We start from the raw sequence: 15,615 nt of genomic DNA, 5'->3' as shown, positions 1-15,615 counted from the left end.
TTATTTCCGCAGATCCAGAACACACACCTTAAAAAAAAAATACACAGAACCAAACAATGTTAACATCTGAGTGGGAATAATAACAATAAAAAGCTCTAAAACAAACTTTCCTTTACGTAAACAAAAATTCTCTTAAGCACTTTTTTTTCTAATTAGAAAACATTAAATAACTATTTTTGTACACTGTTTTTTGGAGAATTTTGATATGAAAGAAAGGTTAAAAAAAGGATTCAGACTTAATAGTAGAACTATACAATTGATTAGTACATTAAGTACATAATCTCTGATGTTTCTGTTACAAAGAGTGTCACTCATTTAGCGTTGCCATTGTTTTTACCGTATGTATTTGTAATGTATTTATTCCTCAGAGCCAGTGTCATTCCTTAATTAGGATAATTCTGTATTTGTAAGATACCTTTAAGTAAGATCTATGAACATGCTGTTTTACGTTTTATTCAGAACGGTATTACATGGTTTTTATTGTTTGGTGATGCTTTTGTCAAAGTTACTGCTGAAGCTGACTAGAAGCCTGAATTCTTTTCAGTAACATCTGCAAATGCATTTTAAAATTTTCCATCCATCTCTACTGGCGTTTCGGTGAATACCTTCTAGTGAATACTTACTGATCCATCCGATGCACTCGCTCCGACTTTATCACCCCTGGCATTCCAGCAAACTTCAAAAATCCCCCCTGTTCCTCTGTAGCTGTGTACTAGTGATCCACTCTGGAAACAAAACATTTTGCATTAACCGTGATAAAAGCATATAATATATATAATATATATACGTAACTAGTTAGCTAAACACCTGAACATAAGGTTTTTGTCTTTTTCTATCCTAAACATAATAATAACATAATACTGAATTAACCATAAAAATACAACGCAAAAGTTAGGCATACCATTATAGTTGGGTTACATATTGTCTTGTTACAACTGCTCTATACAGTAAACCGAAGGAATACATAGTACACGAGTAAAGGTTGAGGTTTAAAATGACTGTATGTATTAAAGAACTGCACTCTGGGGATTATAGCATTGTGTGTATTCTTTATGGAGAATACGGTTCTTTGAATAATACACAGAACAACTACTTACCTGGGTGTTCCATACATGGACACATTTATCAAACGAGCCACTGGCCAGGTACTTTCCATCAGGACTAAAAGCTACACTATACACAGGTTCATGATGCTTAGTTAACGTGTGAATGCAAACGCCACGCTCAACATCCCATAGCCGGACTGTCGAATCAAAAGAAGCGCTGTGAAAAACATGCAACAGCAAGATAAGAGTAGTTAGCATTTAATCATACATGATTAGGTCACAGAGAGGTAGATATTTTTTAGGAATTGGCGCTTTTTTGCATTTTGAAATTAGCTAAATAACAAAGTTATGGGTGAGTAATCTATAAAACAGAGCCCTCTTCAGATAGAATGCCAAATTTCACCCTTCTCTTATTTAGATAACTGATGTTCATCCTAGCAAATCCTACAGTGCTGTATTTCATGGTCGATACACTGTAATATCACCAGCCCATATTTCTAAATGAATCTGGTTTTATATTAAGTAAACTTCAATTTCATAGCTTTAAATGGGAACTGGAGCAATAGATCTACCAAAGAGTGGAAGACAGTAATTTTTGTTTAGTAATATACCTGGCTAACATGATGTTTGCGTTTGGATTGCTGGTGCCTGGTCCTGTTGGACTCCATTTGATTGTGTAGATTTCTTTGTTGTGGGCCTGTAGGTCATGTACACACACATCTTGTTTCATACTCCATATCTAGGATTAAAAAAATACAATAGTAAGTACTTCTTATTTTGTTGGAACCTTGGTGTGAGCCTAATCAGCTGTTTCTTCCTATAATAGAATTATCAGAAAGAAATTACAAATACGATCAAAAGAGATTTAGAAAACAATTATAAAATATATTGTTTCTATACTAACTTGTCTGGTCAATTCTATCATGTGTGGTTATGACATTCAGCCAAACACAGGGTTACCCACTACCCTTAGTCTTCTTGCGCTCACTGGAAAGATGCAGGCGCTATACCAGAGCCGTAGCTGGCTCCTTTTGCGTCCGAGGCAAGAATGGAAAATTGTGCCCCCCAGCTATTTATTTTACATAGGCTATTTTATTTACATTGCCCTTACACACTGCCTTTACACACACCTGCCCATAAACACACATATACACATACACTGCCCTTACACACGACTGCCCATAAACACACATATACACATACACTGCCCTTACACACGACTGCCCACACACACTGCCTTTACACACGACTGCCCACACACACTGCCATTACACACACCTGCCCATAAACACACATATACACATACACTGCCCATACACACACACATATACACATACACTGCCCTTATACACACCTGCCCATAAACACACATATACACATATACTGCCCTTACACACCCCTGCCTTTACACATACACACACCAGCTTACAAACACACAAATACCTACACTGCCATTACACACCCCTGCCTTTACACACACATATACACATACACACACAAGCTTACAAACCCACACACATATATACACATACACTGCCCTTACCTTTCTCATCTTCCATACTCCACCTTCCATTCTCCATCCAAATTTGGGAGCGTGAGGTCTGTCACTTCCTCATCACTATGCGCCGGCTATTGATGCAGAGTGCGGGGATGACGTCATACCCGGCATTTGGCATCTATTGCCGGTGTGTAGTGATTAGGGAGCACGGAAGCCAAGGTCTGAAGTGACAGACCTTGTGCTCCCTAATGTTAGGCCGGTTAGAGGGAGATTGTGATCTCTCCAACCTCTCGCAGCTGCGCCCAACGCGAGTGCCTCTCTCGACTCACCCTTCCGACAGCCCTGGGCTAAACGAAAGAATATGTGTACATGATCCAATGGGCCCTTCAACCATCTTAAGCTGGCTTTAATTAAAAGTTGCCACCAGCAAACTGTTCTCATCGGAATACTGATGCTAATCTGTATCAGGGGCATGTGATGCCAATTTACTGGTTGGCATCAATGGCATTAAATTTAGTAATAGCCATTGAACAAACTATCAAGCCATTTTAACAGTGGTTTCTTTACCATGTGGAGTGCCTTGATGTGGCAGGTGAACTTGTGTGTCTTGGGCAAAAAACAGAAATCCTCATGCTTTATATATATAAAAAGTGATCATTGTTGACCTTACTTGCATTCGCCTACCCAGAATTCCTTGTGGTTGAGGCAGCACCATGGGATTTCTGGGAAAAAACAAGCCTTCTGGCTTGTCTGGTAGATGTGGATGAGTGTTTAATAATGCTTCTACTACCCCTATATATATTTATTGACATAACATCATTAGTATCCTAATGTAACAATGGGGCTATCTCAGGCATTCCAGATGCTCTGGATTACATTTGCTATGATGCTCAGCCACCCAGGTGCTTTTCACTACCTACAACCTCACTAAAAGATTCTGCTGCAGACATTTGTGAGAAGTCATGCCACATAGTTGCCAGCAATAGCAAGAATCGGGATCATGTCCCAGCCAGTGTCCTGATTCTAAAGGACAGCTGGTAACCGGGCAATGCACAGATACAAAGAGGCAGAAGTGTTCTGTGAGTGGGCCGTGACCTGAGAACATGCCAACGCTCACTGATATTATGTTGCTTCTCATGTAACATACATGGACCTGCAGGTGACCTCATGAATGGTGTGTCACGTTGCTGCAACACCAAATGTTGCAAGATGGCAGAATTAATATTGACAAGTAAATATTTGGTGACACTATATATTATATGATTTATTCTCACCTTCAATGTCATATCATCCGAGCATGAAGCTAGGAGCATCCCTGATGGGTCCCATTTGATTGCATTCACTTCATTCTATAAAAATAATAACAAAAAGATGTGGGTTACTGGTACAGTATGCTGTAGTTGAGGACCTGCCAGATATCCACAAGAGGGCAATCACATCTCACGCGGAAAAGAAAAATAAGCACACTAAGTCAATTTTTTTTAAATTTTTATGTGATCATAAGTTCCGTTCTAAACTTACATTTTCAACCAAGAATAATAGTCATTGAAATATTTTTTCCACAAACGATTAAAATGCAGTTTTTCTCTGGATCCCAAAAATATTAATGTTTGGCTCTTTATGCTGTGAAACTGGTGTGGGGGTGTTCTGTCAATCTTTAAAGGTTCAGCAAAGGCTTTTGCATAATATACAGTATAATCTAGATAATTCATTATTTAAATTGAATGCATTTAAAATCTTAAAACGATAAAAGAAAAAATACTGTCTTATACCAGTTAGTAATAAATATTACTGAGGATAATATTTTTCTCCTCACATTATGTTACTTGATGTTAGTTTACCCTTACTGTTAATTTATGGCACTGAAAGAGATGAACCCTTGAAGTGCTTTACGCATAACGGAAACTGACTGTGCCTCTATATGCAGTTTCCCGCTGGAAAACAGATCTGTCCCAAACTAATAGCAATTATACAGCTGTACATAACAGGGAAAGCACAAATGCGCAAGATGGCGTTCCTCCTGTTGTATACCAGTGCCTAGGGTCTCTTCATACAGGATCAGGTTGTGTTAAGTTAAACAGTCAAATTATGTTGTTCATGCAATTTCTGAGGAGGTGAATGAGCAATTGGCCTTTTTGCTAACATAAAGAAGATTGTCAAGTCAACCGCAGTCAACTCATGTTGACTTAAGTGCCAATTGGGAAGGGGTTGTTATTAAAACCATATTGTGTTGAGTCAAGTTGACAGTCAAGGTGAAAAAAGAATCTAGTTAGACAAAGAGGCAAGTTTACCTAATTTGACATGCCTGCATGGCAGACCTTACCACTTTTTTGTTCAACCAACTCAGTTAACAGATTTGATCGTCAACTCAACAGCAGGTCAACACGGCAGCAAAGTAAGTAAAGCTTACTCTGTTTACACCAGAAGAGATAATATTTGTTATGGTACTATCTGATAAACTTAAAAGAATGTACATCATGGAAAAAAGAAAGAAATCGTTAAAAAGTCATACATGAATATGAGAATAAAAATAGGAATTGAAAGTAACTGTGAATAAATCAATCTTGGGGGGCGTGGCTGACCGCCAGGGAAGATGGCTGTGTGAGAGCTGAGCTCCGTCTTCCCTCCGACATTATTTGCACAATCCGAGACCATCCTGCGCCATGGGTAGGAATAAGAAGGCGGAACGCGACCCTAAAACCCCGGGGGATCGAGGGAGGGGAACATCCTCGTCCCTGAGAGACTATTTCCAGACGCCGAGAGACCTGGCTTCGCAGGATCCTGAGGCCTCTGGGGCCTCCTCTCCCTCGAGTTCTGTGGAGGTAGGAGATCGGGCCCGCGATGTGCCCTCCCCGCATGACCCACCTGCTACTCCCGTGGAGAGCGAAGCGGTCCGGCAGCTTTTTTCCTCTGCTCCGTGGAAGGCTGACTTTGGCCAGCTGATTGTGGAGCTGCGACAGGCTGTGAAGGAGGAGGTTGCCACGCTGCGCGCGGATTTGGCGGGCCTTGACCAGCGGGTTGCTCAGCAGGAACGAGACCTTGCCCAGCAGACCACGCGTATTTCTCGGGTGACCCAGGTCACTGCGCACCACACGGGACTTTTGGCGGATTACAGGCGACGCCTAGAGGACCTAGATAATCGGGGCCGTAGGCACAACGTGCGGATCAGAGGTGTCCCGGAGTCCCCCTCATCGGAGCCTGAAGACGTGTTTGCCATACTCACCTGCATTTTCAATGGCCTGCTGAATCGGCCTGATGGATCTCCGATAGAGATGGATAGGGCTCATAGGGCTTTGCGACCGCGGGGCCCCGCTTCTGCTCCTCCGAGGGATATCATTTGCCGGATAGTGCCCTTCCAGCTTAAAGAGGACATCCTGCGCAAGGCCAAGGAAGTAGGTACCTGGAGTTACCGAGGCCGTGAGATCTCCTTTTTTCCGGACCTCTCGGACATCACACTCCAGACGCGCCGTTGCCTGCGGCCTTTAACGGCTGAACTTCGACGCCGAGGCCTCCGCTACAGTTGGGGTTTCCCCTTTTGCCTCAAGGTACGGGTTGATAACGCCATCAAAGTGCTTCGTTTCCCGCACGAATTGCCTGCCTTTCTGGAGGAATTGCGCCTACCCGAGCTCGACATCGTCGATTGGTCCTTACCTGCTCTGCATGCTGGGGATGGCCCGACCGGGGGTCCCCTGCGCCAGAGGGCTCGAGGCCCCCCGCACACCTCTCGTCTTCGACGGCCTGATCCTGCTTCCGCGCATCCTGACTGGGCCGGTCCAGCTGTTCGGGTGAGGGAGAGTGAGGAGTAGCGGCTGCACGGTGTCCTCCGCGGTTCTTGGCTGGCCCTCCCCTCATGCCACCGTTTACTGTCTGTTGTGAGTCCCCGGTGGCTCGTCTTAATATTTTTTTTGTATTTTTTTTTTGTTTATTTACTTATTTATTTTTTGAGGGAGGGCTCCTGTTGTTTGGGTGGGGGTGCTGGATGGCTGGGCCTGGGACTCTGTCGTCATCACTTGGCCTGCGTCCCGCGCTGCTGGAGGTGTTCGGGCTGCCTGTCTCATCTATCGGCCATTAGCGACTTGGGGGGGTTCCGGTTGTTTGGGTGGGGATTTGGGCCCGAGTGGACCTCCTCCGCCTGCTCCTCCCTTCGCTGGCAGGTTCCGTGCTGTTCGGTTAACTTTTGCTCCGCTCTCGGACTGCGGTGCTCCGTCTGCCGGATTTGCCGGGCCCAGGTTATATATTTGGGATTTTGTTTATGGCCATGTGTATGTATGGGTGCATTACGTTACATGCTCTCTCGCCCCATTCTATCTCGGGTATATGTTTTTCGGATTGGGCTTGCCTTGGCTCTTCCTCCGCTGGGGCCCTTGTCCCCTATACACTGTGGCCCTGCCGTCTCGTGCGTCTCCTCTCACATGCTCTCATGCACCGCATCTTCCTTCGGGGGCTGTTGATCCCCCCTCCCCCCCTTTTCTTATTTATTTTTTTTTTTTTAAATATACACACATCTGCGCGGTTGTTTGCGCCGCTACGCGCTTTCTGTATCACACATTGCCGTAGGCTATGCTACTGGAGCTATATGGCTCGGGGTACACACTTATTGTTTTAATTTCTTTTCCTTTCTCTTCTTTGTTTTTCCGCTGCTGACGGCGGCACTCGCACCACATTCTCACCACACGTTCACACCGCTGTGGCCCTGTTGCCCTTTTTGGCAGGGTCGTTGTCGCTGCTGCGCGCTTCCGGTGCCACACGTTGACACGGGCTATGCTGCTGGAGCTCTGTGGTCCGGTGCCCACACTTCTCATTTTATTTTGTTTTCCCTTTTTTTTTTTTTTTTTTTTTTTTTTTTTGCCGGTGCCGCCTGGGGTACTCTCACCACACTCCCACCACACACTCCCGCCACTGTGGCCTTGTTGCCCATATACCACACATTACCTCGGGCTTTGCTTTATTGTCCGTTTTTCTTTTTCTTTTTCCGCTGTCACCTGCGGCACTCGCACCGCATTCACACCACGCGCTCCCGCCGCGTTCCCGCCAACTCACACATATTTCTTTGCAGAGGGGGGTCGCTGCCTTCTCTCTGGGGGGGGCTCGGTCTAGTTTCCGCACAATCTGCGTTTCCGTTTGCTTCGGTCTCGGGTTCTACTGCTGTCTGTCTACAGACGCTACTTGTTCCACGTATCTGTCGGAGGGGGGCGACGGTCTCTCCCACAGAGTTTTTGGTTTTCTTTTTATTGTTTCACCCTGCTTACGTTTTAGTAGGGTGGTTTTGTTCTTCTCGGTGGCTACCGCCGACCCCTTGCCTTGGGCATATCTCTGCCTTGGCGTGGTCTACGGCGCCTATTACGGGTTGTCTGGCTGGACGTCCAAGTGTTGCCCTAGAGGCTGGTCAGGTTTACCCTATTTGTGTTGTGTCTGGTGTATCTTTGTCTGTGTTCTTTTCCCCTTGTTTCCTTCTCTGTTTTCCTTCTCCCCCCCCCCCTTTTTTTTTTATTTTTTATTTTTGGTTGTTAATTTATTTTCGTGATGTCCCGCTCTGCTCCCTCCCGCTCGCTTCTACGGCGGGACCTTATAGTTATGTCATATAATGTGAAGGGCCTTAATATTCCGGAAAAGCGGTCTACTCTTATGCGTGAATTAAAGTTCAACAAGGTCTCAGTGGCCTTTGTACAAGAGACCCACTTCCGGTCGAATTCGGCTCCTAACCTGCTCACTTCCGACTACCCGATGGTTTTTTTTAGTCATAACCCTGTAGCGAAGGCCAAGGGTACTGCTATATTGTTTGACAAGTTCACACCTTTTGTGCCGACGGCTCAGCTTTCCGACCAGGAGGGGCGCTACATCTTTGTCAAAGGCACTATTGGGGAGGCGCTCTACACATTCGCTAATATATACTTACCTAACAGACTGCAACATAACTGCCTTTCCAGGATTCTCCGCTCCTTGCGCCCTTTCCAGGAGGGGGTCCTGATCCTGGGTGGGGACTTCAACGTTGCCGTGGACCCCAGGTTGGACGTTTCCGTGGGCCGTTCCAGTGTTGCTCCGTCTGTTCTGAATAGGATAAAGTTGCTGCTCAGGGACTTTCAGTTGGTGGACTGCTGGAGGGCCCTTCATCCGTCTGACAGGGATTACAGTTTCTACTCCTCTCCCCGGCAGTTATACACGCGAATTGATTATATTTTTTTGCCCTATTATCATCTTTCTCGCCTGACTGGCGCTCGCTATGGCTCGATTACATTGTCGGATCATGCTCCTCTGGTGGTGTCCGTCTCTTCCTCCTTGACTCGCCCTGCTTTTACGACGTGGAGGCTCAATGAGTCGCTTTTGTCCGATGCTGTGAACTTCTCCAAAATTAAAGGGACTTTAACTGACTTTTTTAAGGATAATTTGACCCCTGGGATGTCGCCATTGACTGTTTGGGAGACGCACAAGTGCGTGATTCGTGGCCATTTCATTGCTCTGGGTGCTGAACGGAAAAAGGCCAACTCGCTTGCGCTCCGTTCCCTATATGAGAGGATTGCTGAACTCGAGCGGCGCCACATGGACGACGCTTCAGCTGAGGACTACCAGTTATTGTTGCAATGCCGGAGAGAACTTTCTTCCATCCTCAACGCTCGTGCCCGTAAATCGTTTCTGCATATGAAAGCCCTGTTTTACGAACATGGTGATAAGCCTGGAAAGTACCTGGCAAGGGCACTACGTCAGAGACGCACGCTCTCTTATATTCCTCGCATCAAGTCCTCTCTGGGCACGCCTCATCGTCTCCCTCAGGACATTATGAAAGAATTTGTGTCGTACTACACGGGACTTTACAACTTGTCTCCGGCCCTGTCCCCGGATGCCAAGTTCCGCAAAATGGAGCAAATCAAGGCTTACCTCCAAAAGTTCCTGCGACGGCGTCTTACCTCCGACGTTTCTGACCAGCTGGAGGCCCCCATCTCCCTGCCGGAGCTCGTGGCGGCTATGAAACATTCCAAGTCCGGTAAATGCCCGGGTCCGGATGGCCTCCCACTACTTTATTATAAAAAATTGATAGATATCCTGGGCCCTCAGTTAGTGAAGTCCTTTAATGCCCTTGTTGATGGCTTCGATTTCCACCCCTCTACCCTGATGGCCAAAATCTCTTTGATCCCAAAGGACGGGAAAGATCCCGAACTTTGTAGTAGTTATAGGCCCATTTCTCTGCTTAATGCGGATATTAAGTTATTTTCCAAGATCTTAGCCACCAGGTTGCAACCCTTGGTTCCACGCCTGGTACACCCTGACCAATCCGGGTTTGTTAGGGGGCGGGAATCCCGGGACAATACGATGCGTGCTATGACCCTCATACATGCAGCTGGGCACCTTCGGTCCCCTCTCCTGCTCCTGTCGACGGATGCCGAGAAGGCGTTCGACAGGCTGGATTGGTCTTTCCTGTCCGCTGTCTTGCAGCACTTAAATTTTGGTCCTCATATGCTTCGGTGGGTTCTCTCCCTGTATACTGCCCCCTCGGCTAGAATTAGGGTTAATGGGGCCCTGACGGATCCTTTCCCTATCACTAATGGCACTAGACAGGGTTGCCCCCTCTCCCCTCTCCTGTTTATCTTGTCCCTTGAACCATTTTTGGAGGCCATTAGGCAGAATCCGGATATCAGGGGTCTGTTGCTGGGGGGTACGCATCATAAGGTGCTTGGTTATGCGGATGACTTGCTTTTTGCCGTGACTGCTCCGAGGGTTTCTCTTCCTAACATCATTGAGGAGTTTCGGCTCTATGGGAGGCTCTCGAACTTTAAGATTAATTCTACCAAGTCGGAGATACTCAATGTTTCTCTGCCACAGTCTGAGGGCAGCTGGTTGATGTCTACTTTTCCCTTCAAGTGGGCTGCCGGTCAACTGAAGTATCTGGGCATCTGGCTCACAAGTGACTTGTCTCGTATGTACGCCAGCAACTTTCCTCCACTATTGGTTGCCCTGCAACGCGATCTGTCCCGCTGGTCCCCGCAGTATTTGTCCTGGTTTGGGCGGATTGGTGCCCTGAAGATGAATGTGATGCCTAGGATTCTTTACCTGTTGCAGACGATTCCCATTCAGCTACCCCCGTCCTTTTTTGCTTCTCTCAAGACCATGTTCCTTCGCTTTGTGTGGGCTAACAGGAGGCCCAAGAATCGCTTCTCTACGTTAGTCCTCCCCAGGTCCTGTGGGGGGATGGGCCTGCCGTGTCCCCGTACTTACTATCACGCCTGCCATCTTTTGAGGGTCCTGGAGTGGGCACATGGTCCCTTGCACAAATTGTGGATAGCTATGGAGTCGTCGCTCCTGGGCATCCCTGTTGGTCACCTCCCGTGGCTGCAGCGGCATCACTCCTGGGACCTGGCTCGGGCTCACCCCTTGGTATCCGCGTCGTTACGAGTCCTGCACTCTCTCCATGTTAATTTGAGTCTGACGTCATACCCATCGCCACTGCTGCCGCTGCGGAACAACCCTGATTTTCCCCCGGGACAGGCGCCGGGCCCTTACTTGCGGACGGCCTCGTCGGATTACGTCCCGCTCTCTCAGTTCCTTGATGGGCATCGTCTGCGCTCCCTGGCAGACATATGCGGCGACTCGGGGCCTTCCCTCCTGGAACGCTTTCAGTACTGTCAGCTGTCCAGTTATTTCTCGTCCCTCCTGGGATCCGGCTCGCCCGCTAGGGCTCCTACTCGTTTCGAATCACTGTGCACCACATCTGAGCTCCCGGCGCATGGTGTTTCCCTACTTTACCAACTCATTCTTCAGCACCCGAGAGCCGAGCCATTACGTTTTCAAAGTCTCTGGGAACGGATGTTGCGCATTACGCTGGACCAGTCTGATTGGGACAAGATCTTTCTTCTGACGCACAAGTGCTCCAGACAAACGAAGGCGCAGGAGACTTCCTACAAACTCCTTACCCACTGGTACATGACGCCTGTGGCGCTCCATAAAGCTTTTCCCGACTCCTCCGACAAGTGCTGGCGCTGTGGTGTTGCTCCTGGTACTCTGCTCCATATCTGGTGGGACTGTCCTAAGATTGCTCCGTTCTGGTCGAGTGTCCATGAGACGGTTCAACGCCTTTCCGACGACCCTCCACTGTTCCTGCCTAGTTTTTATTTGCTCAGTCATACCACTCAGTCCGTGGCTGGCTTCAAGAAGTCGGTGATCCGTCATTTACTAGCTGCTGCACGGTCGCTTATACCGCTCCACTGGAAGGACGCTTCTCCGCCCTCCTTTCGCGAATGGATCGAACGGGTCGAGTCAATCAGGGTGTTTGAAGAGCTGGTGTTGCAATCCGAGGACCGACATGCACAATATCTCCGGACGTGGTTTCACTGGCTCTCGTTTTTGGCGGACCCTCTTACTAAATCTCTCCTACGGGAGTGATGCTGCCTTTTTGTGTTGTGAGCTGCTGGGTGCCGGGTGGGACCTCGTCTCTGTGTGTGTGTGTGTTTTATTTTTTTTTTTTTTCCCTTTATCTCTCTCTCTCTTCCTGGTGTCTTGTCTGTGTGTTTGTCTCCTTTTTTCCCTCTTGCTCTTCCCTCTGGTTTCTTACCCTGATTCCTTTCTCCCTCCTGGGTGGGTGGTGGGGAGGTCTACTTGTCCTGTGTAATTTGCCTTATCACACCGCCTTTATTTACCTGGGCGCCGCCGTTTCTTGTTTGCTCATGTTCCGATATTCCCACGCTGTACAGACCGCTGTGTCTGCATGGCTGTCCAGGTGCCGGTGTTTCATTGGATTTTGTATTGCTTTTGCCCGCTGCGTCGGGTATTTGTGCCCAGTTTTATCTCCTTGTGCCCTCCTCCCGTCCGTCCTATCCACCTGTACTCCTCCTCCCTATTGTCCTTTTTGCCCTCTCCCTTTTTCCCTGTTTTTCTGTTGTTCCTTGAAAACTAATAAAAATTATATTTACAAAAAAAAAAAAATCAATCTTGCTAAAATTGTTCTGCAGTTTTACAGTTGTTTCCAGAAATCTGTTCTCTTTTTCTGCCAACACCATATTTGTTAAGTGTCAAGTGAAATAAATCAAGAGGAATTCCAAACATGTGGTCCTGATTATTAGAAAGCATCTTTTGTGAGTTAGTTTTACTGTTATATAATCATGGCAGCTGAAGCCTCATGGTTTTAAAAAGAGAAGTCTCAATTTGCCTAGAAAAATGCATTTTTTAATCAACTTAACTGGTTTAACTTGGCATAATTGTACCCCACTGATGAAAATTAAATAAACATTCCAGAATACCTAATGCATTGAAGGAATAAGGAAATGACTGGGAATTCTCAGTTAAGGACTCCCACCCCTCTCCCACGCTCTCTATCTTTCCCTCTAACCAGGCATGCGTTCCTTGGGCTACATATAAGGGCGGATTGGAGCCAACAATTGGAGGCAGGGCTAGTTGTGGTCAGGCCCTTGACTTCCCCAAAATAAGTTTGGAGTAGGTGGACTAGGAGAGGAGTTAGCAGACCAAGAAGCCACTGACCAACAGTCATAGATTAAAGCTTTTCTAGAGGCTCAGTAATCACATTTGATTCCCAGAGCCCATCTCAGACTTTCAAGCATTACATCCAAATTGTCAGCAAAATAAAATGAATTTTATAAACATATATTCAAAATTTAAATCAGGCCATCTTGCTTCACTCCTTCCACTTTTATTCATAACTGGCACATGTACAGATGTGATACACCAGGATGCAAACAGCCTTGGTGTATGAGAATGCATAGAATGGAAAACGTGGACTAAGCATTGTTTAGTGTTAATACTCATGGCTTCTTTGGCGTTCCAGTCTTCTGAATGCATACATTTCTCACACTTAAAGTCTTGCAAAAGAGAAGGCAAATTCACCAAAAGGACGGCCAATATATCATGTGTTAACTTACTGTGTGTCCTTGAAAAGTTTTGACAGGTCGGTCGCAGCCAAGTCTGCACACATGTATACACATGTCGGTACTACAAGAGGCAAACGTGGTGTTATTTTGCCAATCCACATCTAGAGCTGGAGCTGAAGAGACGGTATAATGCAAAATGTCAATGACCATTTCTTACACTTTCCAGACACTTCCCATTCCAACACTTTAGTCATTATTAATTCATATATAACCTTATTTATAACTTTAGTTCTTAATTACTTTAACATTGGATCACTATTCACAATTATTGCTCCTTTCTTTTCCATATTTGTCTAGTAAAAAGGACCTTCCACCATTTGCTTAAACACGTAATTTTTATATATAACCTTATTGTACAGCACTGCCGGCACTATAAAATATTTGGCTATGTTAAAGGCTATAGTGATTGGCTGAAAAAATGACCGCAATTTTTACATGTTTCAATAAACACCCTTTAATAAATCAACATTATATACTGTATATATATAAATATATATACGGTATATATACACAGTATGTTATACACACACATTTATATACAATTGAGTTTCTATAAATGTAAATATTTACCAGTACCTGAATGAAAGGGGAACTGTTGCTTTGCTTCTCCTGTATGAGCGTCCCAAATTATTGTCGTCTGTAAGATTTATAATAAGTCACAAATTATAATATATGTAATTATTATAATAATAAGGTGTTGACCTCTGAAAAGTATTCCATGACATATTTATTCAAACCATTCAAACAGTATTAAATAGCTTTGCATATTTTTTTTCCACTGAGATAATGGATTGTTGGGCAAAAATGTTTTACAAAAGTCTTTTTTTTTTATATACATATTTTCATTTAAAAAAGTCATATTATTCCATTCTTTGACCGGTAATACATTTGTCCTTGATTAGACTGACAAACTATTAAATATTCTTTCCGCATACTCATCCCACAGGCATTTGTGTGTGTTGGCAAGTTGTTTTCACAGCTTAATTCATTCGGCACAATAAGGAGGGTAGGAAAAAATGTCAGATATATTTTCACATTTAATAAAGAATACAACATCACTTACATTAAACCCAAAAGCTTAATTTCCATAGGAAAATGCAGCAATATATCAGGGTCAAAGCCAAGCTTGTTTGCAATTTTCTGATATCATACTTTACCTCTGTCATTGGTAAAGTAAATGGTATTTAGAAACAGGTTATTTTCGTATTATGTGCTGGTTGCAAAACATGCGTGCGTGCACACATGCGCGCAGATTAGAAGGAACATTGCCTGCCACTATAGTAAGGGAAGCTAAACGTGCATATGATGCACATAAGACTATCTGGGTGATCCCAAGACAAAATGATCAAGTAAGGTTTGAGGTCTTACAACAGTTATAAAAAAATGAGATGAAAAAAATGTTTCTTATCAAATTCTGTCTCTATAAATCCTGCCCTAAAACACATACCTTATCAACCCCCGCACTCAGTATGTAGTTCCCCTTTTTGTTCCACTTCAGTGCAAATATGGGACCTTTATGTTGGCCGAGAGTACTTGCAAGGTTACCTGTACACAACATAAAATAGTTGCAATTTCAATATATTACAGATTACTGTACGTCTTATTTGTAAGAACAAACAGGTGTTGCCAAAATATTCGCTTGAATTACAATAACTTTGGAGGAGAAACACTTGCACAAGATCAGCTTACCATCCTGCGTCCAAATCCTTGCAAAGCCGTCATATGATCCTGTAGCTAAGAGTGTGCCATCGGTCTACGAAAGGATGAAAGGAACAAAGGTAATCTGTTTTAATGTGCACCAAGGGCTTAAATGCCAACCAAACCACAAAAATCCTTGCGCAAAATGTACAATCAGCCTTGAAACTCAGGCTTCAAAGTGCTGTTTTGCTCAAATAAAGCACAAATTGCACTTATTATGGAAGGAAATATAGCTTAGTCGATGTATAATTGTATTATTTCCTCTGGTAGTTTAATCGGACAAAAACAAACAATATAGAAACTTTTAAGAAACCATTTCAGTTTGTAACAACCTACAGTGGGGCAAAAAAGTATTTAGTCAGCCACCAATTGTGCAAGTTCTCCCACTTAAGAGATGAGAGAGGCCTGTAATTTTCAGAATGAGACAACAAAATCCATAAATCACATTGTCTGATTTTTAAAGAATTTATTTGCAAATTATGGTGGAAAATAAGTATTTGGT

The 15,615-nt window shown here is 44.8% G+C and overlaps 1 protein-coding gene across 1 annotated transcript in view; it reads right to left on the bottom strand.

The window, feature by feature from the left end:
* LOC149280150 (F-box-like/WD repeat-containing protein TBL1X) overlaps window positions 1-15,615 on the bottom strand; it is a 32,587-nt gene continuing 16,972 nt past the window's right edge. Inside the window, exons 6-14 of the mRNA XM_089500776.1 lie at window positions 15,105-15,168; window positions 14,863-14,960; window positions 13,992-14,052; window positions 13,407-13,528; window positions 3,819-3,893; window positions 1,658-1,785; window positions 1,098-1,263; window positions 624-725; window positions 1-27 (exon numbers count right to left, since the gene is read on the bottom strand). Coding sequence (XP_089356902.1) covers window positions 1-27; window positions 624-725; window positions 1,098-1,263; window positions 1,658-1,785; window positions 3,819-3,893; window positions 13,407-13,528; window positions 13,992-14,052; window positions 14,863-14,960; window positions 15,105-15,168 — 843 coding nt within the window. The remainder of the gene's footprint in view (window positions 28-623; window positions 726-1,097; window positions 1,264-1,657; window positions 1,786-3,818; window positions 3,894-13,406; window positions 13,529-13,991; window positions 14,053-14,862; window positions 14,961-15,104; window positions 15,169-15,615) is intronic.

Source organism: Sceloporus occidentalis, unplaced genomic scaffold, assembly GCF_023333645.1.
Source record: "Sceloporus occidentalis isolate IW3139 unplaced genomic scaffold, rSceOcc1.0.p SCAF_159, whole genome shotgun sequence".
NCBI lineage: Eukaryota > Metazoa > Chordata > Lepidosauria > Squamata > Phrynosomatidae > Sceloporus > Sceloporus occidentalis.
Note: the sequence above shows the minus strand (reverse complement) of the source record. Positions and strands in the feature narration are given on the sequence as shown.